A 27,412-nucleotide genomic window follows, 5' to 3' on the forward strand; every position below is an offset into this window, starting at 1 on the left:
GGGAATTCAACATCCAGGGGTATTCAATATTCAGGAAGGACAGGCAAAAAGGAAAAGAAGGTGGGGTAGCATTGCTGGTTAAAGAAGAGATTAACACAATAGTAAGGAAGGATATTAGCTCTGATGATGTGGAATCTGTATGGGTAGAGCTGAGAAATACCAAGGGGCAGAAAACGTTAGTGGGAGTTGTATACAGACCCCCAAACAGTAATGTTGAGGTTGGGGATGGCATTAAACTGGAAATGAGAGACGAGTTGCAATAAGGGCACAGCAGTTATCATGGGTGACTTTAATCTACATATAGATTGGGCTAACCAAATTAGTAACAATACTGTGGAGGAGGAATTCCTAGAGTGTATACGGGATGGTTTCCTGGACCAATATGTCGAGGAACCAACTAGAGATCAGGCCATCTTAGACTGGGTATTATGTAATGAGAAAGAATTAATTAGCAATGTTGTTGTGCAAGGCCCCTTGGGGAGGAGCGATCATAATATGCTTGAATTCTTCATTAAGATGGAAAGTGAAGCAGTTGACTCAGAGACTAGGGTCCTGAATTTAAATAAAGGAAACTACGATGGTATGAGGCGCGAGTTGGCTAGGATGGATTGGGGAATGTTACTTAAAGGGTTGACGGTGGATAGGCAATGGCAAATATTTAAAGATCGCATGGATGAATTACAGAATTTGTTCATCCCTGTTTGGCATAAAAATAAAACAAAAAAGGTGACTCAACCATGGCTAACAAGGGAAATTAGGGATAGCATAAGATCCAAGGAGAGGACATATAAGTTGGCCAGAAAAAACAGCAAACCTGAGGATTGGGAGTAGTTTAGGATTCAGCAAAGGAGGACAAAGGGATTAATTAAGAGGGGGAAAATAGAATACGAGAGTAAGCTTGCAGAGCACATAAAAACTGACTGTAAAAGCTTCTACAGATATGTGAAGAGAAAAAGATTGGTGAAGTCAAGCGTAGGTCCCTTGCAGTCAGAATCAGGGGAATTTATAATGGGGAACAAAGACAAGGCAAAACAATTAAATACATACTTTGGCTCTGTCTTCACAAAGGAGGACACAAATAACCTCCCAGAGATGTCAGGTGACATAGGGTCTAATGAAAGGGAGGAATTGACTGAAATCAGTATTTGTAGGGAAATGGTGTTAGGGAAATTGATGATATTGAAGGCCGATAAATCCCCAGGGCCTGATAATCTACATCCTAGGGTACTTAAGGAAGTGGCCCTAGAAATAGTAGGTGCATTGCTGGTCATCTTCCAAAATTATATAGACACTGGAATAGTTCCCATGGACTGGAGGGTAGCTAATGTAACCCCACTATTTAAAAAAGGTGGTAGAGAGAAAATGGGGAATTATAGACCGGTAAGTCTGACATCAGTAGTGGGGAAAATGCTAGAGTCTATTATAAAAGATGTAATAGCAGAGCACTTGGAAAACAGTGACAGGATCGGACAAAGTCAACATGGATTTACAAAAGGTAAATCATGCTTGACTAATTTACTGGAATTTTTTGAGGATGGAACTGGTAGAATAGATAAAGGGAGAACCAGTGGATGTGGTGTATTTTTACTTTCAGAAGGCATTCGATAAGGTCCCGCATAAGAGATTGGCGTGCAAAGTTAAAGCACATAGGATTGGGGGTAAGGTACTGACTTGGATAGAGAACTGGTTGGCAGACAGGAAGCAAAGAGTTGGAATAAACGGGTCTTTTTCTGAGAGGCAGACAGTGACTAGTGGGGTAGCGCAGGGATCGGTGCTAGGACCCCAGCTATTCACAATATATATTAATGATCTAGACGAGGGAACTAGATATAATATCTCCAAGTTTGCAGACGACACAAAGCTGGGTGGGTGTGTGTGCTGTGAGGAGGATGCAGAGAAACTCCAGTATGATTTGGACAGGTTGGGTGATTGGGCAGATGCATGGCAGATGCAGTATAATGTGGATAAATGCGAGGTTATCCACTTTGGTGGCAAAAATAGGAAGACAGGTTATTATCTGAACGGCAATAGATTGGGAAAAGGGGAAGTGCAACGAGACCTGGGTGTCCTTGTGCACCAGCCGCTGAAGGTAAGCATGCAGGTGCCGCAGGCGGTAAAGAAGGCAAATGGTATGTTGGCCCTCATAGCGAGAGGATTCGAGTACAGGAGCAAGGATGTCTTGCTGCAGTTGTACAGGGCCTTGGTGAGACCACACCTTGAGAATTATGTGCAGTTTTGGTCGCCTTATCTGAGGAAGGATGTTCTTTCCATGGAGGGAGTGCAGCGAAGATTCACCAGACTGATACCTGGGATGGCAGGAATGACGTATGAAGAAAGATTGGGTCAATTAGGCTTATATTCACTAGAGTTTAGAAGAATGAGAGGGGATCTCATTGAAACTTATAAAATTCTAACAGGACTAGATAGACTAGATGCAGGAAGGATGTTCCCGATGGCGGGGGAGTCCAGAACCAGGGGTCACAGTCTAAGGATAAGGGCTAAGCCATTTAGGGCTGAGATGAAGAGGAATTTCTTCACCCAGAGAGTGGTGAACCTGTGGAATTCTCTACCACAGAAGGCAGTTGAGGCCAACTTATTAAATATATTCAAGAAGGAGTTTGATATATTTCTTAAGGCTAAAGGGATCAAGGGATATGGGGAGAAAACAGGGACTGGGTACTGAATTTGGATGATCAGCCATGATCTCATTAAATGGCGGAACAGGCTCGAGGGGCCGAATGGCCTACTTCTGCTCCTATCTTCTATGTTTCTATGTTTCTTTTTCCTTGATAGCCCCAACCTTATTCCTACCACAAAATCCGGGCCAATGTTTTTAGGTACAATACAAATATAATACATTATGAAGACTACACTGTATTTCTTGGATTTTCAGAAGTATCCTCTATACCTTCATCACATTTGAAGATTAACACAGTCGCCCCCCCAGCCCAAACCCCACACTCCTCCTGAAGACACTAAATTGTGCTGGGTATGGTTTCATGGTACAGGTATACATTCTTCATGTGTGAGCCTGGGCAGTGAACATCGGCTCGCTGTTTAACTGTGTGGGGCATCACAAACATGCCCACATCTGTCCTCACTCGATGTCCACACAAACATAATTTCCAGTATAGGTTACTGGATAGTGGTGATGAGCAGGAATCCTGGGTAATTTCCCCATTCTTAACCCAGGGGAGCTGTGGCCAATTGTAGTACAGGAAACTTTGGCTTATCCGGAGGTTAACTGTCCGGAATGCTCGATCCACCGGCAACAATCAGGAGCCGTTTCGTTAGTTTTTTTTTCTTTTCGTTGCTTTTTTTTTCCACCAGTCAGGCTCTGCAAGGTCTCGCTGAAGCTGTTGCTAAGCTACAGAGACGCTTGCAAGGTACGGCCGACTGTTTAGAAGCTGTTGCTAAGCAACAGGGTTTGTTGCCAGATACGGAGCTCAAAAGCTCTGTATGTTTCAACATTAGCGCTGGTTTGTCCGGCAGTTTTGATGGGACGGCAACAGCTCGGTCCCGTCGGTGCCGGATATCACCAAGTTTCCTGTATCACTATTTCTTCCCTAGCATGTGTGCCCATCTATGCCTCCTTTTTTGGTTAAATGTGTCCACCTGTGACCACTTCTATTTTGGCCATGTGTGTGTGTGTGAATCCTTGTATGCATATTTTTGACTATCTAGCTGTTTGCATATATGTCTGTCTGTCTATCTGCCTGTGTTTGTGTATGTCTAGGTAGAACTGTCAGAACTGAAGACCTGACCCAGCAATGCAACATTAATGAATATTATGTAAATTATTTAATGAAAAACTGTCTCAATTAGCAAACTGTCCCCAGAAGCCGCTGCCCCTTAAAAGTAATAATCCTAATCATCAGTGAGCAATACCAGACAAATATTCCAGTTAATTCCTAACAAAATACTTCAGAGACTAATAGCTGTCAGGACAATATAAGTGATTTTATCAAGCTCTATAAGAAGCCCAGTAAACAATATGGTAATAAGATGAATCAGCCAAAGTATATTTATGGATGAAATGTACATTTAGATCAACAATATTTCATTTAGAGATGCACTTTGAATGATGGCATTCATTTAGAGGCACAATTATGTTCAAGTAAACAGCCATCAAGTATATTAATAGTCATTAAAAGCTATTACTTTAAAGTAGCTTCATAAAGCTAGTATTAGAAGCATTTAAATGATGGTTTTCATGTAGAAACAATAAGGCAACCACAAAATCTAGCTGGATATTGATCATTTAGGGGCTGAAGTTCCACTCCCGACACAATGAAGGTTTTTGTGCGGCACTACTGGCACAAACCAGGCCAGTGGAGCTCGGCACTTGAATTCCACTGCAGATCCTTCATTAATTATTCCTTGCTGCCAGTGCAGCATTGCCCTTGTGTAGGGAGCCAGCACAATGAAGCAAGCAGAATTTCTCGCTACCAAGTTCAAATTAAAGGGATGTGCATACTCTAAGGCTGCTGTTGTTTTCACATCTTCACACTCTCCTTGGAGAGCAGTGTGGAGTAGTGGAAGGATTTGCAGGCTGATGAACAGTCTGACGGGCCGCAATGTGAACGCTCCTTCCATGGCTGTAATCATCTTTATGCCGGCTGCTAGGGTGGTTAGTCCTATACAGCGGGAGGGTTTTATGGGCTTCCACAACCCATTCAATGGGGGGGGGGGGGGCGCACCGGACACCAGCATTCTCACTGGATGTCAACCTGAAATTCAGAGCTAGAGCTCTGGTCTCCACTCACCAGGACTGTCTGAAGCAGGGTTCAAACCCACATTCAAAGGTATGCCTGTATATGAGGGCAATGTTTATTTCTACCTTTATCAAGCTTAAAAATCAATTTCAGGTATTTGTGAGTCTTGGCTGAGGCTGGGAAAAGGGAGAGGGGTGTCAGGTATAAATGAAATGATAGGAATCCCAATATAAAGGCACAAAACTGCTTCTGTCAGCAAGTGAATGATTCGTACATCTGACCCCTATATGCCTGAGATGGGTGCGAGGATTGTTGCTGTGATGAAATATTCCATTCATCACTGCCTGTGACTGTGGTCGGTTTCAGTGTCATTTCCCTTCCCCCAGTCCTCATTGTATTGTTTATTGGAATGTGCTGTGTGTGTAGGGCTCCGCCCATACCTGGCCCCTTTTGTAAGCTAGCTCAGTCTGGCCTCAGTCTCCAGAAGGAAGATACCTCTCTCTCTTACGTGTTACTTTCTAAGTTAATAAAAGCCTTGTTTTGTTTCGCTAACATCGAGTCTCGGAATTATTGAGGCACATCAATTTTATTAACTTATTTTTCAACACTATGGATCAACTCCTGAAGCCCGAACGTTTGGATTTGGATCAACATGCTCCGGACGCATCAGCACGCTTCGGACACTGGTTTGAGTGTATGGAATTCTTCCTGGACAATTCCGCAGCCGTCAAAGACGCTACGGACGCTGCGAGGATGAGACTCGGAATTCTGCGGAATTGGGTAAGCCACCGGGTTTACCCCCTCATCCAAGACGCCGATACGTACCTGGCTGCCTGCGACATCTTAAAGGCGCATTACCAGCAGCCTACGAATGAGGTGTATGCTAGGCATCTGCTCGCTACTCGCGCACAGCGACCTGGGGAATCAGTGGAGGAGTTCCTAAGCACCCTGAAAATGCTTGGCAAAGACTGCAAGTGCCGAGATGTAAAAGCCGCAGTGTACACTGACGAGCTTGTTCGCGATGCCTTTATCACAGGCCTCAGCTCCACTTACATCCGGCAAAGACTGCTGGAAAAAACGGGGTTGGACCTGAAACAGGCTGCGGACACCGCGCGATCCCTGGATGTGGCCCAGAGAAACTCGGACGCCTACTCTTCAGCCCGCGCCGTCCACGCCGCCACGTGTGCACCGAGGGCGCCGCCATCTTGGAAGGCATCTTCCCCGCCCGGCAGCCCGACACCGGCAGGGCCCCGCTCTCCCCCCAGAAGCCCTACGACAGCCGCGACGCGTCAGGGACCCAACTGCTACTTCTGCGGGCAGCCAAAACACACCAGAAACCTGTGCCTGGCGAAAGGCACCACCTGCTTTAAGTGCGGTAAGAAGGGGCACTTCGGGAAGGTGTGCAGAGGGAACCCCGCCGGAAAACCAACCGCCGGAAAACCCGCCACCGCCGCGTGTGCGCCGTGGGAGCGGCCATCTTGGACGCCATCTTGCCCGACCTCATGGGGTCCGCCATCTTATGAGCAGACAGCGTGGACGCCATCTCGTATCGATCAGGGCCCTACAGTGGCATCGGTCACAGTGGACCAGACCAGGCCGCACCCGCTATCCAAATCAATGGTGGACATCGAGGTAAACGGGTGCCGGGTTAAATGTTTAATTGACAGTGGAAGCACGGAGAGTTTTATCCACCCTGAACTGGCACAGCAACTCTCCCTAAAGGTGGTCCCTGCTCAGGGTACCATCTCTATGGCTGATAAAACCCAGACATCGACCATTCTGGGTTACTGCACGGTACAATTGGGCGTTAACGGAACTGTATACGATAATTTTAAAGTATTAATCATGAAGAACCTATGTGCGAGCATGATCTTGGGCCTGGATTTCCAGTGCAACCACCAAAGCATCACGCTCAAGTACGGTGGGTCCCAGCCGCCCCTCACAGTGTGCGGTCTGGCTACCCTGAAGGTAAAGCCGCCTTCGCTATTCGCGAACCTTACCCCTAACTGCCGGCCAATAGCGACCAAAAGCAGGAGGTACAGCTGGGAGGACAGGTGGTTTATCGCGACCGAGGTAGACAGGCTCCTGAAAGAGCGCATTATTGAACGCAGCAACAACCCGTGGCGCGCCCAAGTGGTAGTGGTAAGGGGTAGCGAGAAGAAACGGATGGTGATCGACTATAGTCAAACGATCAACAGGTGCACCCAACTAGACGCCTACCCGCTACCCCGCATATCAGAAATGGTGAACCAAATCGCCCAATACCGGGTGTTCTCCACCATCGACCTCAAGTCAGCGTACCACCAGCTCCCTATCAGACCAGAGGACCGCCCGTACACCGCCTTCGAGGCGAACGGACGCCTCTACCAATTCCTCAGAGTCCCCTTTGGGGTGACGAATGGGGTCTCGGTTTTTCAGAGGGAGATGGACCGCATGGTCGATGACCACCACTTGCAGGCAACCTTCCCCTACCTCGACAACGTCACCATCTGCGGCCACAATCAGCAGGATCACGACTCGAACCTCGAGAGGTTCCTGGAAACCGCACAAAAACTCAACCTCACCTACAACGAGGACAAGTGCGTTTTCAACACCACGCGCCTCTGCATACTAGGCAGCGTGGTGGAGAATGGGGAAATCGGACCAGACCCCGACCGATTGCGCCCCCTACGGGAGCTGCCCCTGCCCAACACTCCCAAAGCCCTGAAAAGGTGCCTGGGGTTATTTTCTTATTATTCCCAATGGGTCCCCAACTACTCCGACAAAGCCCGCCCCCTCTTGAAAGCATCCTCTTTTCCGCTCTCTGCTGAGGCCCACGCCGCCTTCAAAAGCATTAAGCAGGATATTGAGTGGGCCACGCTACAGGCAGTGGACGAGAACACTCCATTTCAAGTGGAAAGTGATGCGTCTGACTTCGCCTTGGCAGCCACCCTCAACCAGGCGGGGCGGCCCGTAGCTTTCTTCTCGAGGACCCTCCAAGGGCCCGAGATCAGACACTCCTCCGTGGAAAAGGAGGCGCAAGCCATCGTGGAGGCAGTGCGCCACTGGCGCCACTACCTAGCCGGCAAACGCTTCACCCTACTTACCGACCAGCGGTCAGTAGCGTTTATGTTCAATAATAAACAGAGGGGAAGATTAAAAATGATAAGATTCTTAGGTGGCGGATCGAGCTCTCCACCTTCGAGTACGACATCATTTACCGGCCAGGGGCCCTTAACGAATCCCCTGACGCCCTCTCACGAGGGATGTGTGCCAGCGCCACTGGGGATCGGCTACAGACCCTCCACAACGACCTCTGCCACCCAGGGGTCACGCGGTTGTTCCACTTCATAAAGTCCCGTAACTTACCCTACTCGATTGAGGAAGTTCGGTCTCTGACCAGGAACTGCCGCACTTGCGCTGAGTGCAAGCCTCGGTTCTACCGCCCAGATAGAGCCCACTTAATCAAAGCTACACGGCCCTTTGAGCGGCTCAGCTTAGATTTCAAGGGCCCCCTCCCGTCCGTTGACCGCAATGTTTACTTCCTGAACATTGTGGACGAATACTCCCGGTTCCCATTCGCCTTCCCCTGCCCAGACATGACCAGCGCCACGGTCATTAAATGCCTCAACAGCCTGTTCTGCCTGTTCGGTATGCCGAGCTACATCCATACGGATAGGGGGGCGTCCTTCATGAGTGAAGAGCTACGCCAGTACATGCTGTCCAAGGGGATCGCCACGAGCCGTACCACCAGCTACAACCCCCGGGGTAACGGCCAAGTGGAGCGAGAGAACGGGACAGTATGGAAAGCAGTCACTCTAGCTCTAAGGACCAAGGGCCTCCCTATCTCCCGCTGGCAGGAAGTCCTCTCGGATGTGCTCCATTCGATACGGTCGCTATTGTGTACGGCCACTAAAGCCACGCCTCATGAACGAATGGTTGTCTTTCCCCGGAAATCCACCTCAGGCGTATCCATGCCGTCATGGCTCTCCACCCCAGGTCCGGTACTCGTGCGAAGGCATGTGAGGGGCCACAAGACAGACCCTCTCGTGGAGCCAGTACACCTACTCCACGCCAACCCCCAATACGCATATGTCCGGCACGCCGACGGAAGGGAGGACACCGTGTCCATAAAAGACGTCACCCCAGCCGGCATCGACAACAACCACGGCAATAGCAGCAACAACGATCACAGCAACTCTTACCCACCCACTACTCTTTCATCACCCCCGGAAGAACATCGACCAACGGCACCCCCACCAACTACCCCTTCAACAACCCTGGCGGCACCCCCGGCAGAGACCCAGGAGACTACCGGGGACACCCAGCCGACACCCGCGGCACCACAACAGCCACGTCGGTCGCAGAGGACTATCAAACCCCCGAACAGACTAAATCTATAGAAGGGGTGAATGTGATGAAATATTCCATTCATCACTGCCTGTGACTGTGGTCGGTTTCAGTGTCATTTCCCTTCCCCCAGTCCTCATTGTATTGTTTATTGGAATGTGCTGTGTGTGTAGGGCTCCGCCCATACCTGGCCCCTTTTGTAAGCTAGCTCAGTCTGGCCTCAGTCTCCAGAAGGAAGATACCTCTCTCTCTTACGTGTTACTTTCTAAGTTAATAAAAGCCTTCTTTTGTTTCGCTATCATCGAGTCTCGGAATTATTGAGGCACATCAGTTGCCCAATTTAGCTCTTCAGAGGACATTAGGACACCATTCTTGGCCATGGGCTCAATACACTATGGCCTAGAAATTGGGTATAGCCCCGCTTGAGGCGTTAGAACTGGCGCTGCGCAAAGTTTATAGCCAGACGAAACTTATCGCTGCCTGGCGCGATATTGGGTTGCATCGCCCCCAAAGGGGATTGAGGCGCGAATTCAGACATTGCACGGGGCTCCTAAGGCGCAAAAGTTCAGGCGCTACCCAATATCGGCGCGGACGGGCGCAGCGCAGGTGATCTCAATTACCGAAAACCACGAGACTTCCAGGCGCCGGCCGGCTCTTAAAGGGGTGGGTCAGTCAGCCTGAGCTGCCACACTCAACGCCATGTAGGCCTCAGACTCGGCGCTCGCCCTTCTCTGGCGCAAAAAACTTGGTCAGGATGGAGAAGGTGAGACAGAGAGCAGAGCGCTTCAGCACTGAGGCTCTGGACCAGTTGGTGTCTGCAGTGGAGCGCCGTCGAGATGTTCTGTATCCTGACAATGGCAAGAGGCCGAATCAAAAGGATTACCGGCGATCTTGGAGGGAGGTTTCTCTGAGGGTCAACTCCAGCAGCATGGCGACCAGGACCCCTGTTCAGTGCAGGAAGAAATTCAACAACCTCACTCGGGTCGTTAGGGTGAGTGCTGTTTATGCAAACTTCTGATTCCCTCCATCTGCACTTGACTTCGAGCACCCTGTTGCCATGATGCCCCAATGGCCATCTGTCAGCAAGCACCCATGGCCCTTTCTGGGCACACACATGGACATTTCACTCAAGGCCACATGTAAGGGCTCTTGCACCATGGGGGGCATGAGATGATCTCTCAAGGCCTCATGTAAGGGCTCTTGCACCATGGGGGGCATGAGATGATCTCTCAAGGCCTCATGTAAGGGCTCTTGCACCATGGGGGGCATGAGATGATCTCTCAAGGCATCATGTTACAGAGCTTCCCCTTCTTTCCCCTGCAGTCCAAGCTGGCGGCGATGCGAAAGGACCAGCGTCGAACCGGTGGCGGGCCTCCACAAGTCGTCACTCTCACGGATCTCATAAGAACATAAGAAATAGGAGCAGGAGTAGGCCAATTGGCCCCTCGAGCCTGCTCCGCCATTCAATAAGATCATGGCTGATCTGATCCTAACCGCCAATCCACTATGACAGGACTATCTCCTGAATCTAACAGCATTAGACACACGAAAAACAGGAGCAGGATCAGGCTACACGGCCCCTGGGCCCGCTCCGCTACCCACAGGGCCATGACCTATCCGAACCTAGACTCATGTCCAAATTCCTGCCCGCTCCCCGTAACCCTTAATTCCCTTTTCTACTAGGAAACTGTCTATTTCTGTTTTAAATTTATGTAATGATGTAGCTTCGACAGCTTTTTGGGGCAGCATATTCCATGGACCTACCACCCTCTGAGTGAAGTAGTTCCTCCTCATCTCAGTTTTGAAAGAGCAGCCCCTTATTCTAAGACTATGCCCCCTAGTTCTAGTTTCACCCATCATCTGGAACATCCTCCCTGCATCCACCCGATCCAACCCCTTCATAATCTTATATGTTTCAATAAGATCGCCTCTCATTCTTCTGAACTCCAATGAGTAGAGTCCCAATCTACTCAACCTCTCCTCATATGTTCATCCCCTCATCCCCGGGATTAATCGAGTGAACCTTCTTTGTACTGACTCGAGAGCAAGTATGTCCTTTCTTAAGTATGGACACCAAAACTGTATGCAGTATTCCAGGTGCGGTCTCACCAATACCTTGTACAACTGAAGCAATACCTCCCTATTTTTATATTCTATCCCCCTAGCAATGAAAGCCAACATTCCATTGGCCTTCTTAATCACTTGCTGCACCTGCATACTAACCTTTTGAGTTTCGTGCACCAGGACCCCCAGATCCCTTTGTACTTCAGTACTTTCAAGTTTCTTGCCATTAAGATAATAACTTGCTCTACGATTTTTCCTGCCAAAGTGCATAACCTCACACTTTCCAGTATTGTATTCCATCTGCCAAATCTCTGCCCACTTACTTAGCCTGTCTATGTCCCCTTGCAGGTTTTTTATGTCCTCCTCACTCACTACTTTCCCTCCCATCTTAGTATCATCTGCAAACTTTGATGTGTTACACTCGGTCCCCTCCTCCAAATCGTTAATATAGATTGTAAAGAGTTGGGGACCCAGCACTGACCCCTGCGGAACACCACTGGTTACTGATTGCCAGTCTGAATAGGAACCATTTATCCCAACTCTCTGCCTTCTGTTAGATAGCCAATCCTCTATCCATGCCAGAATATTACCCCCAATCCCGTGATTTTTTATCTTAAGCAATAATCTTTTGTGTGGCACCTTGTCAAATGCCTTTTGGAAGTCTAAATACACTACGTCCACTGGTTCACCTTTATCCACCCTATATGTTACTTCCTCAAAGAACTCCAGCAAATTTGTCAAACATGACTTCCCCTTCATAAAACCATGCTGACTTTGTCTTATTAAATTATGATTATCCAAATGTCCTGTTACTGTCTCCTTAATAATGGACTCCAAAATTTTACCTACCACAGATGTTAGGCTAACCGGTCTATAGTTTCCAGCCTTCTGTCTACTGCCCTTTTTAAATAAGGGTGTTACATTAGCAGTTTTCCAGTCTGCCGGGACCTTTGCTGAGTCCAGGGAGTTTTGGAAGATTATTACCAATGCATCCACAATCCCTACCGCCACTTCCCTCAAAACCCTGGGATGTAAGCCATCAGGTCCAGGTGATTTATCCGCCTCGAGTCCCATTATTTTACCAAGTACTACTTCCTTAGTGATTTTAATCGTATTTAGCTCCTCCCCCCCTATAGCCCCCTGCTTGTCAAGTGTTGGGATATTCTTGGTGTCCTCTACTGTAAAGACTGATACAAAATATTCATTCAGTGTTTTTGCCATCTCCATATTTCCCACCATTAATTTCCTGGTCTCATCCTCTAAGGGACCAACATTTACTTTAGCCACCCTTTTTCTTTTTATATAACTATAAAAACTCTTACTATCTGTCTTTATATTTTTTGCTAATTTACTTTCATAATGTATCTTCCCTTTCTTAATCAATCTTTTTGTTATTTTTTGCTGTCTTTTAAAGTTTTCCCAATCCTCTATCCTCCCACTAGATTTGGCTACCTTATATGCCCTTGTTTTTAGTCGAATACTATCCTTAATTTCTTTACTTAGCCACGGATGGCTGTCTTTTCTTTTACACCCTTTTTTTCTCAATGGAATATACTTTTTTTGGAATTTGTAAAATAACTCCTTAAATGTACACCACTGATCATGTATCGTCTTATCCTTTAACCTATTTTCCCAATCCACTTTACTCAATTCCGCTCTCATACCTTCATAGTCTCCTTTATTCAAGCTTAGCACGCTTGTTTGAGATACAGCCTCCTCACCCTCTAACTGAATATGGAATTCAACCATGTTATGGTCACTCATTCCAAGGGGATCCTTTACTAGGACATTTTTAATTAATCCTGTCTCGTTACACAGGACCAGATCTAAGGTTGCTTGCCCCCTGGTTGGTTCAGTTACATACTGCTCAAGAAACCCATCCCTAATACACTCAATGAACTCATCCTCAAGGCAGCCCTGCCCAATTTGATTCGTCCAATTTATATGAGAGTTAAAATCCCCCATAATTATAGATGTTCCCTTATTACAAGCCTCAACTATTTCCTGATTGATACTCCGTCCAACCGAGTTGCGACTGTTCGGAGGCCTATATACTACACCCACTAGTGTTTTTTCCCCTTATTATTCCTTATCTCCACCCAAACTGTTTCATTATCCTGATCCTTTGACCCAATATCATTTCTCTGTATTACAGTGATTCCTTCCTTTATTAACATAGCCACCCCACCTCCCCTTCCTTCCTGCCTGTCCTTCCTGATTGTTAAATAACCTGGTATGTTTAATTCCCAGGCATTGTCACCCTGCAGCCATGTTTCTGTAATGGCCACAAGATCATACCCATATGTAGCTATTTGTGCCTTTAACTCGTCTATTTTGTTACGAATGCTACGTGCATTCAGATAGAGAACTTTCAAATATGTTTTGTGACACTTAGTTCCTGCTATTGCCCTTTTTATTACTTTACCTTTTACTCCACACCTTCTACCCCTTCCTGACACGCTCTGGTTTTTAATTTCCCCACTGCTACCTAAGTCTATGACCTTCTCTGTTGTCATTTGTATTATTTGCTCTCTGGGAACCTCCCCCCCACTAGTTAGTTTAAAGCCCTCTCTACAGCCCTAGTTATATGATCCACCAGGACTCTAGTCCCAGCACTGGCCAAGTGAAGCCCGTCCCAACGGAACAGCTCCCTCCTGTCCCAGTACTGGTGCCAGTGTCCCAGGAAGCAAAACCCATTTCTCCCACACCAGTCTTTGAGCCACGCATTTAACTCTCTTATTTTATTTGTCCTAGCCAAATTCGCTCGTGGCTCAGGTAATAATCCAGAGATTATTACCCTTGTGGTTCTGCTTTTTAATTTGGCCCCTAGCTGCTCAAACTCCCTCAGCAGAACCTCCTTCCTTGTCCTATCTATGTCGTTGGTACCAACATGGACCACGACAACTGGATCCTCCCCCTCCCACTCCAAGTTTCTGTCCAGCCCAGAGGAGATGTCCTTAACCCTGGCACCGGGTAGGCAACACAGCCTACGGGACTCTCGCTCTTGGCTGCAGAGAACTCTATCTATCCCCCTAATAATACTATCCCCTACCACTACAACATTTCTATTTACTCCCCCCTCTTCACGGTGCTGTGGCCAGGTTGCTCATCCTCCCTGCAGCCCCTGCTTCCGTCTCCACAGGGAGTAAGAAGCTCGAACCTGTTGGACAAGAGCAAGGGCTGCGGCTCCTCCAACACTACCTTCTGGATCCCCGTACCTGCCTCACTCGTGGTCACACCGTCCAGTCCCTGACCATGGGCTACATCTGAATTAATTAACTTCATAGGTGTGACCACCTCCTGAAACACAGAGTCCAGGTACTTCTCCCCCTCCCTGATGTGTCGCAGTATCTGAAGCTCAGACTCCAGCTCATCAACACGGAGCTGGAGATCCTGTAGCAGCAGACACTTGTCACAGATGTAATCACCGTTAGCCTCAATGGGGTCTACCGGCTCCCACATCTCGCAACAGTAACACATCATCTGCTCCATTCTATGTAATTAATTATAAATTTTTTATTTAATTAGATTAAATCAATCCCTCTAAATTACACCAGTTTAATGGTTAACCAACTGTCTCCCTTACAGCACAGACCCTAGAAAAAAACCGCCGAATTTAAGCTTGTAATAAAAAGAAGAAATACTCACCAACCAATCCAACCAATCACTTACCTGCTTCCTGGTGACGTCACTCTTGGATTATTTTTTACCTCTCTCCTCTGCTGTTGATTTGGTATGCCTCTGGTCGCTGCCTCTGGTTTTTATGCCGGGTTATAGCTCCTCCTCCTGACCTCGCTGCTCACTCCTAGGTCCGATGCTGGTCTCGGGCCTCTGGTCGCTGCCTCTGGTTTTTATGCCGGGTTATAGCTCCTCCTCCTGACCTCGCTGCTCACTCCTAGGTCCAATGCTGGTCTCGGGCCTCTGGTCGCTGCCGCTGGTTTTTATGCCGGGTTATAGCTCCTCCTCCTGACCTCGCTGCTCACTCCTAGGTCCGATGCTGGTCTCGGGCCTCTGGTCGCTGCCGCTGGTTTTTATGCCGGGTTATAGCTCCTCCTCCTGACCTCGCTGCTCACTCCTAGGTCCGATGCTGGTCTCGGGCCTCTGGTCGCTGCCTCTGGTTTTTATGCCGGGTTATAGCTCCTCCTCCTGACCTCGCTGCTCACTCCTAGGTCCAATGCTGGTCTCGGGCCTCTGGTCGCTGCCGCTGGTTTTTATGCCGGGTTATAGCTCCTCCTCCTGACCTCGCTGCTCACTCCTAGGTCCGATGCTGGTCTCGGGCCTCTGGTCGCTGCCGCTGGTTTTTATGCCGGGTTATAGCTCCTCCTCCTGACCTCGCTGCTCACTCCTAGGTCCGATGCTGGTCTCGGGCCTCTGGTCGCTGCCGCTGGTTTTTATGCCGGGTTATAGCTCCTCCTCCTGACCTCGCTGCTCACTCCTAGGTCCGATGCTGGTCTCGGGCCTCTGGTCGCTGCCGCTGGTTTTTATGCCGGGTTATAGCTCCTCCTCCTGACCTCGCTGCTCACTCCTAGGTCGAGGAGAGAGTGCACCAGATTCTTGGAGGACGTCTGTGTGGTCCTGTTACCACTGCAGCTGCCGACCACATTTCCGACAGCGAGGGTAAGGCTCTCACCTTTTCCAGCTGTTTCCTTCCACTTGGTCCCCCCGCCAGCATGCTTCCTCAGTGTGCAGCCATGTCAGAGCCTTTCCGCCAACCTGTCCTTTTGCTAAAGCCACTCTTCCACCTCCCTGCTTTCAGATGATTCATCACCAACTCAGGCTCAACGCCCTGAAGCTGCCAGTGCCAGTGCCTCCGGAGGCGAGGATCAGGAGGAAGCCGGAGCATCTGCTCCAATCTCAGGGGAGCATACACATCTGCAGACTGGGGATAGTAGTTCCCTGGAGGGGAGGGGGGGGTGCTCTGATGATCAGCCAGTTGCCGGAACAAGCGGCATGCAGCAACGCAAGGGGGGTAGGCAAGTTCGGCCACCGTCTCCCCGGAGGGCAAGGCAGGTAGTGATGACTGCTGCACAGAGTGCAGAGGAGGTGCGTCGCCTGGCTGAAATGAGCACCCAGGCCCGGCTCAGGCACACTGAGCTGATGGCTGCAGTGGGGAGGATGCCTCAGTCAATAGATACACTGGCAAAGAGTGTGTTGGACTTCGGGGCAGCAATGGAGAGGACTCTCCAGGGCTTCGGGGCAACAATGGAGAGGACTGTCCAGGGCTTCGAGGCCGCTATGGAAAGGACTGTTCAGGGCTTTGGACAATCCCTGGAACGGTCTGTCCAGGGCTTGTCTGAGGCAGTGGAATGGTCGGCACCGGCCTTGTCTGAAGCAATGGAAAGAGCTGTCCTGGACTTCTCCGAAGCACTGGCACCTGCCACACAGGTCCTCACTGCTGCCACGCAGTCACTTGCCGGCCTTGTCCACACCCAGATTGAGGCAACGCGAACTCTCACTGCAGCCACCCTATCTGCATCAGCTAGGATCACCCCGGGCCCTTCCAGTCCCATACAAGGCCAGGAATCAGTGGAGCATGCGATTGTGGTGGATGAGCCGAGCCGGTCCCCTCAGAGAGCCAGTGTGTCGTCCGACCATGGTGCAGGTGTCCGCTCTTGGCAGGTGACCATTGCACATGCCAGCGCTGGTACGTCTGCAGTGCAGCTGCCACCACCTGCAGGGCACACTGCTTCCAGCCATGCTCAGATCAAGCATCCTGCGTCCGCACCCTCCAAGCCCAGAGGTCGGCCAGGCCGTCCCTCAGGGGCTTCTGCGCTTCCACACAGTCAGCAGGCGTCCCCCAGCCTTGACCCCGTCACTGGGGTTCAATTACGTAGGAGCAGCAGGGAGGGAAGGGGCCGACCGCGAAAGAGAAGTCGTTCTCCATCAAGGGGCCAGTAGTAGAGGGAGGTGCTGAGACGTTTCTTTGGCCAAATTCAAGGATACCCTCACCTGTTGTAATTGTTGGAAATGGTTTGTTGAGTTTTGCCGAAGAGTTAACTGTTATTTTGTTAGTTATGGTTTCTGTTGACATGACGTTGTTTTGCTGTAATGAAAGGCTTTTGTGACAATAAAGAAAAGTTTTAATGTGCTATGGTACACGTGACTAATTACAGTGATGCTGGCCTTCAGAGGCTTTCAAACATCCAAAGTGCGCAGGAGTAAAGACACCCATCATTCCGCCAGAGGGGCCTCGAAATGAGTCCTGATGAGCCTCTGACGGATGGCCCTTCCACTTTCAGGAGCCCTTCCATCGTCCTCCTCCTCCTCCTCGTCCACATGCTCTTCCTCCTCCTCCTCCTCCTCCTCGTCCGCCTGCTCTGCTGGTCGTTGAGGGACAGCTGGAATTGGCTGGGTGCGTCAAATCGCCAAGTTGTGGAGCATGCAGCAGACGACGACGATGTGGCCCACTTGCTCCGGCAAGTACTGCAGGGCTCCCCCCGAATGGTCCAGACATCGGAAACGCTGTTTGAGCACACCAATAGTGTGCTCTACAATGTTCCTGGTCGCCTGATAGCTGCTGTTGAACAGCTCTTCTGCTGGGGTGGCGGCCACACGGAGTGGTGTCATCAGCCATGGGCAGAGAGGATAGCCCTTGTCCCCAATAAGCCAGCCTTGTGGTCGAGCCGGCCCCTCAAAAAGGTCACAAACTGAGGTCTGCCGCAGGATAAAGGCATCGTGGCTGCTCCCTGGGAATTGGGCGTTGACTGCCATGATGATTTGGCGGTGGTCACAGACCAGCTGCACGTTGAGGAAGTGGAACCCCTTGCGGTTGCGGAAGTCCTCAGGATTCTGGAATGGTGCCCTCAAAGCCACGTGTGTACAGTCAATCGCCCGCTGCACCATGGGGAAGTCCGCAATAGCAGCGAAGCCCTGCGCGCGCTCCGCCTGCTTCTCCGGGGTCAGAGGGAAGGTGATGAATTGATGCCTTCGCCTATAAAGGGCAGCTGTAACTTGCCGGATGCAACAGTGGACTGCAAACTGAGAGATATTCGCAATGTCCCCAGTGGCTGACTGAAAGGATCCAGTGGCATAAAAATTGAGGGCAACAGTCAGTTTAACGGCCACCGACAGAGAGGTCCTGCACCGTAGACGCGGCTGCAGATCCTCAGCAAGCAGGTGGCACAGCTCAGTAACAACGTCCCTCCCGAATCGGAGCCTTCGCACACACTGCTCCTCCGACATGTCAAGGTATGACACCTGCTGCCTAAAGACCCTCGCAGCATACCCTCGGATTGGCCGACCTCCATTGCCCCTCCTCCTTCTGGCCAATCCCAGCCCTCTCTCCCACCGTCTCTCTGCCCCTTCATAGTGTTCGGCCATGAGGCCATCGCCCTCCAAAGCAGCTCCCATTCCGATGCCAGTTGGTCAAAAGGCTGTTAGGTCTAGTGCTCCAACTGCTCCGGACAGGTTTGAAGGTCCCAAGTACTCTAATGCTAAATTCCAAAAACTCTGCTCCACAGTAGCTCACCAACTCTCTCCACCAATGATCGCAATGAACAGGCCAAGTGGCTGCAGCTTTTATACTAGAGCTGTCCCCTTTAAATAGCGCCCCCCGACTACGAGAAGGGCCTGCTAACGTTCCTTCGAACTGTCACTAATAGCGCTAGGCGTAAAGGTTCCGGGCGCCACCCAATATCCGGTCAGGGGCACCTAAAAGGCGTTGCACACTGAAATGACGTCATGATCTGCTTGCGCACGCGGGCGCACGCAAACACTTAGCGCAGGTGTTAAATCTATAGTCAATATGGGAGTTGTCGCTATCTTCATTGCGCCCACCCCAACATTGGGTAACGCCCCAATTCTCAGTCTCTTTAGGCGCTAACCGCTGGCGCTAACAACCGAATTTCTAGGCCTATCTGTCGGATCTAGGACAAGATGGAGAAGAAAGTGGCTCCTTTAAAGGAATTTGGCAAGGAAACAGCACTCAAATATACCATGTATCTTGTGGCTGGCCCAAAGGTTGCTTCTCGCAAGACGTTGCCTGTTCTACATGTATTCCTCACTCACATCAAGCGCTCACATAACCCGACAGCTCATTCTCTGCATCTCATACATACCAATACCTCAGGAGGGCACACCTTCAAGATGCAATGTAAAACTTCATAACTTGCAACACTCATCCCTTTCAAGGTCCTCAAGTGATATTAGATCAACAGCAGCAGGATGACGCCCAGATTGACATACAGTGGCCTGAATTTTAATACTTTGGCGGGTTGGGTCCGCAATGTGAACGCTCCTTCCATGGCTGTAACCATCTTTATGCCGGCTGCTAGGGTGGTTAGTCCTATACAGCGGGAGGGTATTATGGGCTTCCACAACCCATTCAATGGATGGAGAAGCTGGCTGGCTGCAGGCGGGTAGGCCTGCGGCACTAGCCTACAGAGAGAAGGGAAGGGGGGATCGCTTGGGGGGCCCGGGAGCTCATCATGTGGGGGCCGGAGGCTCATGGGGGTTCAGGAACTCATCGTGGGGGGGGGGGGGGGGGAGGGTAGCCGGGGGCTTATCGCATGGGGGCTGGAAGAGTATGGGGGGGGGGGGAGGGATTTTATAGATGGCGGGGGGTGGGTTTGGCAGGGACGCTGGCCCAGGGGGTAAGTGTAAAGGCACTTACCTCCTGGATCCAGCAGTCCTTGTTTTTCATGAGGCCTGCAAAATCCAACCAGCCACTGTTAAAGTTTAAATCATGGTTAAATCTGAGGCACGCCAGCCTCATTAGAATATTTAAATGAACAGCCTCCTGGGAGCGGGTTGTCTGCCCAACTCCCGTCCTGCCTCCGTTAAAACCGTAAGTGGGCGGGTTGGAGGCGGGTTCTGGTCGGGATTCAGATTTTTAGCACTTTATCTTCCCACCAACCCCAACCCATCCTTTTTTGGGGGTTAAAATTCCCCCCAGATTATGCATATGTTTGTCACTAAAATGTGCTTCCTCAACTTCCAGTTTCTTGAGATAATTTTTGTGCTGCGTCTTTTAGCCCAAGATGCTTGCTTCGTGGTGCAGGTACTTAAGCGACATGCCCCTGAGGGTGCAAACTTTGGTGAGGTAGCACCAGAGATCCTGGGCAGGCACATCCCGCCATTTAAGCTGGGATGCTGAACTGCAGATTTTCAGTTCAAAGATAATTTAAAAATGCTGTCCATATTAGTTACTTTAATGCATTAGTATTCTCCATTGTGCTATTTTTTTGAACTGTAAAGTGTCATTTTCAATCTAGGAACAGATTAATGAATCTAATACTGTACAAACATTTGCAACAAAAAGGTGCTTTTTTAAAATTTACAACCCAACTCCTAAATACTAATCAGGTGAATTATATTCTGATAGCAACAGTTTCAAGAAACTCACGTGTATTCATATATCATGTTTATCAACAGATGAAACTGAAATTAAAACAGCAGATAGGTGGATTTGCTGTCTATTAAGAGCACATTTGCTGTCTATTAAGAGCACAATGAGTCATTTCCTCTGCATATTCAGCTGTTCCTCAGAGCTGACTCTACATTCACTGAGGGCAAGGCTGTTTTAGCACTTCCTCATGTCTGGGGCTGAGGTAAACTTTGAAGTGAATAATTAGGATATCTGACCTGAAGAATGTGACATCTGAATCCTGATATATATTTGGAGACAGTTGGAGTGAAGGATATTCAGCAACTAAAGGCTTCACACTGAATAGAGCCATCGCTAGAATGACAAAGAGAACAGGAAGCAGCAGGTTGGCAATGGCCCCTTTCCAATCCCTCCGTGAATGGTGAAAGCGTTTAATCATCAGAGCTGCCATCTGTTTAAAAATCAGTCGCATTCCAGTCACTCGCTGGGCTCCAGCAAGGGTCGCACCTTGTGCAAGAAAAAAACATTGTATTCAACACAAACAAGTTTGATATACGCACTTGTTCTTTGCAGTCATTTCAATTACATTAAATCTCTTTATATATCAAGGCATTCTGCTGACAGACAAAGGTACATTTTAAAGAATATAAGTATGGAATTAAAGAATGCTATATGGTTCAACAAGAACTTTCCTTATACAATTTGCTCTCCCAAATGGTCTCCTCAACTTTTTTAATCTCTTGAAGAAAAGTTCTGTATAACGTCTTCCCACATGTCCAGTGCTCCCTGGGTGTCCGCCCTCCTGGGTGACAGGGAATTTGGAGTGGCACCTTACTGTTTCCCTGGGTGGGATGGAGAGTTGCAGTGGGGGAGGGGGGCGGGGAGGAGACTAGTCTAGCCAATGTGGCTGAAGAAATCATTTTGAGTTCTGATTTGGTCCCTGGGCAAGTTGCCACTTTCCTAACAGCAATCTGTCAGATTGACTGTGGCGGGGGCAGGAAATGGAATTGTGGACCCCATTTAAGGCACTTATACAGCAAGCATGCCTATGACATGCAGAAGTACTTTCTGCTGATTGTGCTCAGAGCAGAACTGGCAGGACTTCTGTTGAGACCATCAAACCGCCAATTCCATCTTTTACTGTGACATGACAATGGGGTCGGGGAGTTGGGAGGAAGGAGAACCCACACTCTCACAATCGGGATTTTTCCACGTAGGCAGAAAGTGGTGGATAGCTAGCGAAAACATGTTTCATCCCAAATTGTTTGACTTCCAACCCAAAAAATGGATATGAGAAGAGGGTGGTCTTAGGAACTATTACTGGGAAAAAATAAAACTGGATTGATTTTCCCAGCTTGCTAATATAGGAAACTCTCGATTTACTGGCATCTAAATAACCGGAAAACTCTGTTAACCGGCAAAATTCAGGAGTAGGTTCAGGTAAGTTTTACTTCATATTAGTGGCCGTTCCTGGATCTGTGGCTGTGTAATCGGGGTTCCTGCACTTGTTGCTATGCAACAGGGACACTTGGTCTGTGGCTGGGGTTCCTGCAGCTGTTGCTAAGCAACAGGGAAGCCTGGATTTGTTGCTGTGTACGGAGCTCTCGTACCTTTTAACTATACCTCTCTGTAATCCGGACTTTTTGACAAACCGGCACCACGCCGGTCCCGTCGGTGCCGGGTAAAAAAGTGTTTCCTGTAGTAATGATTGCGTAACTTGCTCAATCACATATTGAATCAAAAGTCTGTCAGTATATCTGCAGCAAGCTTCTATTTAAATCACTGTTGGATTTGCTTTTTTAAATGTATTTGTTGTTTTCTTCACATGCTACATACTTACCCCTGCCTGAAAGAGTAAACTGGAAAATTGTTTCTGCATTAATGCTGCTCATTAGCCAGCTGCTAGAAGGTCCACAGGAGTCACTCAAATGTGACCAGGCCTCCAATCATGGGAGCCGATTTCAGCAGCCCTGCTGGGTGGGAACATGGCAATAGTGCGATAAAAATAGCACCACAGCCCCGTTCCTGCCAACATCTGAGTCTGAGCCATTTTAGTGAGGGCTTTGAACTGGGCAGCCCAGGTGGCCACTGGAAACAGGCAAGAGCCTCAATAGCCAGTTCAAATTGTAGTCTTTTGACATCCATAGGACCTCAATGCAATTTTGAGGTATCTTTGGTTGTACACTGCAGGCTGCTCAAAACACATTAGAAAAAGCTTTTAAAATTGTTTTTGTGGGGTCAGGAGGAGCATTAAAGTGAGCACACCTCGCCAATGGAACGCTGATGAGAACCGACTGTGAAAATGTTTCGGGCCTTAGACCACTTCCATAGAGCAGGCTCACTCTGCCCGCCTCCCGCCCGATAGAAGCAGTCACATGAAAATCGACCCCATTATCTTCTCGCAGCAGCATGGTGCAGACGGGAAACACGCCAGAATAATTTAAATTTAGAAAACTGGAAAGATTGACATTTTTAAAAGTGATGCCATACCTTTAAACTGATTTAAGTGCCATGAATGTTAATCATTTTGTACAATATCAGCTGGATTTAGTTACTCACTGTCGCTGTGAGTTGATTCAATGCTCTCAGACTTTAGAGACTCTTTGTCCTGGCCTTGATAAGGTGCAGGTCTTCCTTCACTCTGAAGCAACTTCAGAAACACCTGGTGAAACAGGAAACAGAAAAGTTGACATGAAAGTAGATTTTAAATTTAATCAGATTAATTTTAAATTACTTAATTAAACTTTAAATAGCATCTATAAAGCTTTGGATCTGTAATTATTAAATTTATATGAAACAAAATCAATGTGGTTTATGTGGGATTATTCAACTGACTTCTTCAAGCTGCCACTTGGCTGGTAATACAATGGCACAGTACATTGCTGTACTGATACTGGCACTATGGAGTAGGGGATTCGCTACTCCGCTTAGCTCTTGATCTCATCCATATTGGTGTGCAGAGGAATTGAGCAGAGGCCAGTGCTTCCTTAGAGGCAGACAGATACATCAGAGGGAGGGTCACGTCTAGGCAGCTACTGTGGGCAGCAAAGAGTGGCACAAGCAGAGAACTCGTTGCAAGTGCCAATCTATCCTCTTGGGGGAGGAGGTGCATGAGCTGACTCTACAGGAGAAGAAAAATGGGTGAAGGAAGATGTTCATAAGAAATGCAGCAGATGTGTGGAGGAAGTATCACCAGAGGACAATCCACAACACAGCATAGTGAAGCAACATTAAAAAATCTTAAGCTGAGTAATCAGCATCAAAGTAGAAAATCTGCTTTAGTTTCAGCCTTGGCTCAGTGGTAGCAGTCTCAGCTCTGAGCTGGAAGGTTGTGGGTTCAAGCCTCATTTCAATGAGCACAGAATCTAGGCTGACACTTCAGTGTAGTACTGGGGAAGTGCTGCACTGTCAGAGGTGCTGACTTTTGGATGAGACATTAAAGTGAGGCGCCATCTAGTCTCTCAGGTGTTTATAAAAGATCTCATGACATTATTGGAAGAAGAACAGGGCAGTTCTCCCTCAGTCTTTGCCAACATTTATCCCTTAATCAAAATCATTAAAACAGATCATCTGTTTATTTATTTCATTGCCTGTTGCGGGACCTTGCTTTGCACAAATTGGCTGCCTCATTTCCGTTACATTACAACAGTGACTTTACTTGAAAAGTACTTCATTGGCTGTGAAGCGCTTTAGGACATCTCAAGGTTGCGAACAACCTTTTAGTCATATGCTGCTTCTCCGGACGTTCTTGCCAATCTCTGACCAAAGTTACGGCAGAACATTAGGAGAACCCCACAGAAATTCAGGGAATTTTCTTTCACTGGCACAATAAAACACTATTGTTATCAAAAATAATTTTAAAAATGGAATAACTTTCTCCTAGCTCCAAAAGCACAAAGATGCCACTGAAATTTACACATTGGGGAAAAAAAGTTAAAAAAATTAAGTCCCTGAAAAATGCCCCTGTGTTTGATGGACTAAAATGACAATGTTCACAAGGATGAGGAAAGCCATTCAGCCCATTGTAAATCATCCATCCAGAAACAACCTAAAGTCCTCCTATTGTATCTGGAAATTTATTCCACACATTGATTCCTCTCAGTTGGAAGCATTTCTTAATACCAATCCTAAAATTACTTTTACTAGTTGGATGTGTCCCCTAGTTCTGCTCCTGGGGGTTGAATTTCTACTGGGGTTCTCCTGATCATCTGCTATAACTTTGGCTGAAGATCCTCAGAAACCTCAGATAAAATAGCATAAACTTGAGCTATTTCAAAACTATTCATGGAGTACACTTTTCCATTTTTCCTTCCTATGTGTAGCACTTTGCACTTGTCGCAGTAAGTTTCAGCTATCATTGTTCTGTCCATTTACATATCTTGTCCAACTCATTTTGTAGTTTCTGAGTTGCCTCTTCTGTTCCACTGCCCTTCCTAAATTGGTAGCATGCAGTGGCACAACTTAATTTTGGCTTTTGCTCTGTTTAAAATCAATTGATATGTGCAAGTACAATCTTGTCTGAAGCTACAAGAAATAATGGTGCTTTAAACCCCATTATTAACCCCAATGTGACTTGTATTGAACCCCTACCTCCTCCAGTGTGGTATCAGAGATGCTGTAGCTGCTTAGATGCAGCTTTTCCATATTTTTGTCCAGAGCGTGAAACAACCTCTCATAAGCAGTTTTATCTTCTATTGTGGGAATGATATATGTTAGCCCTCCATAGGTGTCTTCCTTCAGAAAGGCCAGGGGAATGTGCTCCTTCACCAGGGCGGTCACATGGCCAATATCACATGACTCATCAGATCCTGCCACAGAGGGCTATTGAAATAAGAGCAACAGAAATTACTTAACCAAACATTGCATTGTCAACTTGTAAGCCACCTTGTCCATATTAATTTCAATAATCACTGGTAAAATCCTTCTGTATATCAAAAGATTTAGTCAGATATGAAACTTATACTATAAAGATTGTTAAGGAAAACTAATGAGAAGTTATTAATGATTTGTAGCCAGCCTTACATAAAAGATTGAAAGCTATTGCTGAAGCCCGAAGGCCGTATGTGTTGGTCCTAAATTAATTTAGGCCTCTATCAATTGAATTAGTGTTTATCTGAGCACACCTTATTAGCAGGGAGTTTAACCCACTGCCAACACATATCGGAAAATTGTTGCAGGTGTGGTGCCTGCAACTGAAGCCCTTTCAAATACATATTAATTAAATTAGGATTTAAACTTTTTTCTTTATTGCCACAAACAATTTCTTTATATTGCTTAATGTAATGTAAATCAGATAATCTTTATGTGATATGTTTATTAACACAATATATAAGATATGAAAGATTCATCCAGCTACTGCACTGCTTTTTTCCCTAGTTTTATTTCACCCAAGTTCAGCAATGTATAAAAAATGGGAAAAAATTATGATGATCTTCTGAACTTGTGAAGCTGCAATAATGTAATGAATGTTACAGTCACAACGAATCTCGTGGAAAGGTAAGTTTTAACTGTGTTTACAATCAGCCACAGAGCTGAAGGAGCATTTATTAGGGAAGTTTTTATTACACTTTTACTGGTAAAGGAGAGTGTTCATGTAAAATATAGTGATGGTAGAGGTTGGCTATTCAATACAAACAGTTCCTTTTTCACAAAGTAATGTGCCATAACGTAACAGCTTCCTAAAAAAACAAAATGCAGCAGTTTAAAGCTCCACTGGCAATCTGCACACAAACTATGAGCAACCTTCCTTAAGGGTTGGATTTTCATTCAGAAGTCGGGAAGGAGGCGGGACTACAACTTTCGGGTTGTAGTCCCGCCTCCATCGAGATGCGGCCTATCCACGCGATTTTCACTTGATTGACCTTGTTAATCCCGCCCAGACGTTTTAACAGATGAAATATCAGTGTTTCACAGCTGTTTGAAGCTGTCAAACACTGACAGTCTTACTTCTAACATGAGTCCTGTAGTGTATGTACTTTGCAGAAGGAACTATATTCTGCAGCCCCTGTATACTGCAGTACCAGTAGTGACCACCCCTGTATATAAGCCTGTGTAGTAACTTTGCATAGTTAGTTCCCGTTTGTCTCCACTCAGTAAAGACCTGTTATAACCAACTCCTGCAGTCCGTGTCTCAATTACACACCGACATAATACTGGCGACGAGCAGATCCGAACTTACCTACAGTCTGCACCACCTCATGGGGATCCATCCCTGAAGCGAAGTTGTCAGAGGTCGAGGCCAGAAGGAAGAAAGAAAAAAAAAACAATCAGAAGAAACGGGCGTCGACCGTGGGCAACCGCCTCTGATTCATCGGAGTGAAAGATTTGCAGGAGAGGCTGTCGAGAGCGGGGCTTGGTTATCCAGTCTATGGTGTTCCAGCTAATCGGGCTGGTGGCAGGTAGTACACTGATCCTTCCTGGGCTGCAGCGGGCTGGAGCTCGATCGGGTGGCTTTTCAACGGGGCCGAGCAGCGTTGTCGGGAAGAGGAGAGAGAGAGAGAGGGTGGAGCACACAGGGCGCGGCCGGTGCTACGAAGCCGGGCAGCGTACAGACCCGAGAAGAGGGAGGAAAGTGTCCCGCAGGGATGCTCCGACGACGGGGAAATAAAAGAAATTAGAAGCGCAGAAAGCCGCGAGGAGCTGCAGTTTGCCACGGGAACCGCGGAGAGCGGCGTTAGCAGCAGCGCGGGGGGAAGTGCGCGAAGACCATAGGGCGTCGCCATCAAGGCATAAAACGCCAACAACAGCGCTAGCAGCAGCGGAGAAGACGGAAGTCGCGGGAGGCGCCATTTTGTTAAATCGGGGAAGAAGGCAAAGCGCGGGAGGCGCCATCTTAGATTTCCAAGATGCCGAAGACTGGCAATATCACTGCCTTCGATAATGCAATAGAAGACTGGACCACGTATGTGGAAAGAGTCGAAGTATATTGCGAGGCAAACGAAGTAGCCGATGAGAAGAAGGCATCGGTACTACTAAACTT

General features: G+C 47.9%; 1 protein-coding gene across 1 annotated transcript in view; it reads right to left on the minus strand.

Moving 5' to 3' along the window:
* The window catches only part of LOC147117285 (ATP-binding cassette sub-family A member 13-like), a 250,509-nt gene that overhangs the window by 83,618 nt on the left and 139,479 nt on the right, over positions 1–27,412 (minus strand). The window contains exons 24-26 of the mRNA XM_085988134.1: positions 25,024–25,254; positions 22,993–23,095; positions 20,691–20,940 (exon numbers count right to left, since the gene is read on the minus strand). Coding sequence (XP_085844260.1) covers positions 20,691–20,940; positions 22,993–23,095; positions 25,024–25,254 — 584 coding nt within the window. The remainder of the gene's footprint in view (positions 1–20,690; positions 20,941–22,992; positions 23,096–25,023; positions 25,255–27,412) is intronic.

This window comes from Somniosus microcephalus, chromosome 5, assembly GCF_052327205.1.
Source record: "Somniosus microcephalus isolate GS21.2 chromosome 5, FLI_Smic_1.0, whole genome shotgun sequence".
Lineage (NCBI taxonomy): Eukaryota > Metazoa > Chordata > Chondrichthyes > Squaliformes > Somniosidae > Somniosus > Somniosus microcephalus.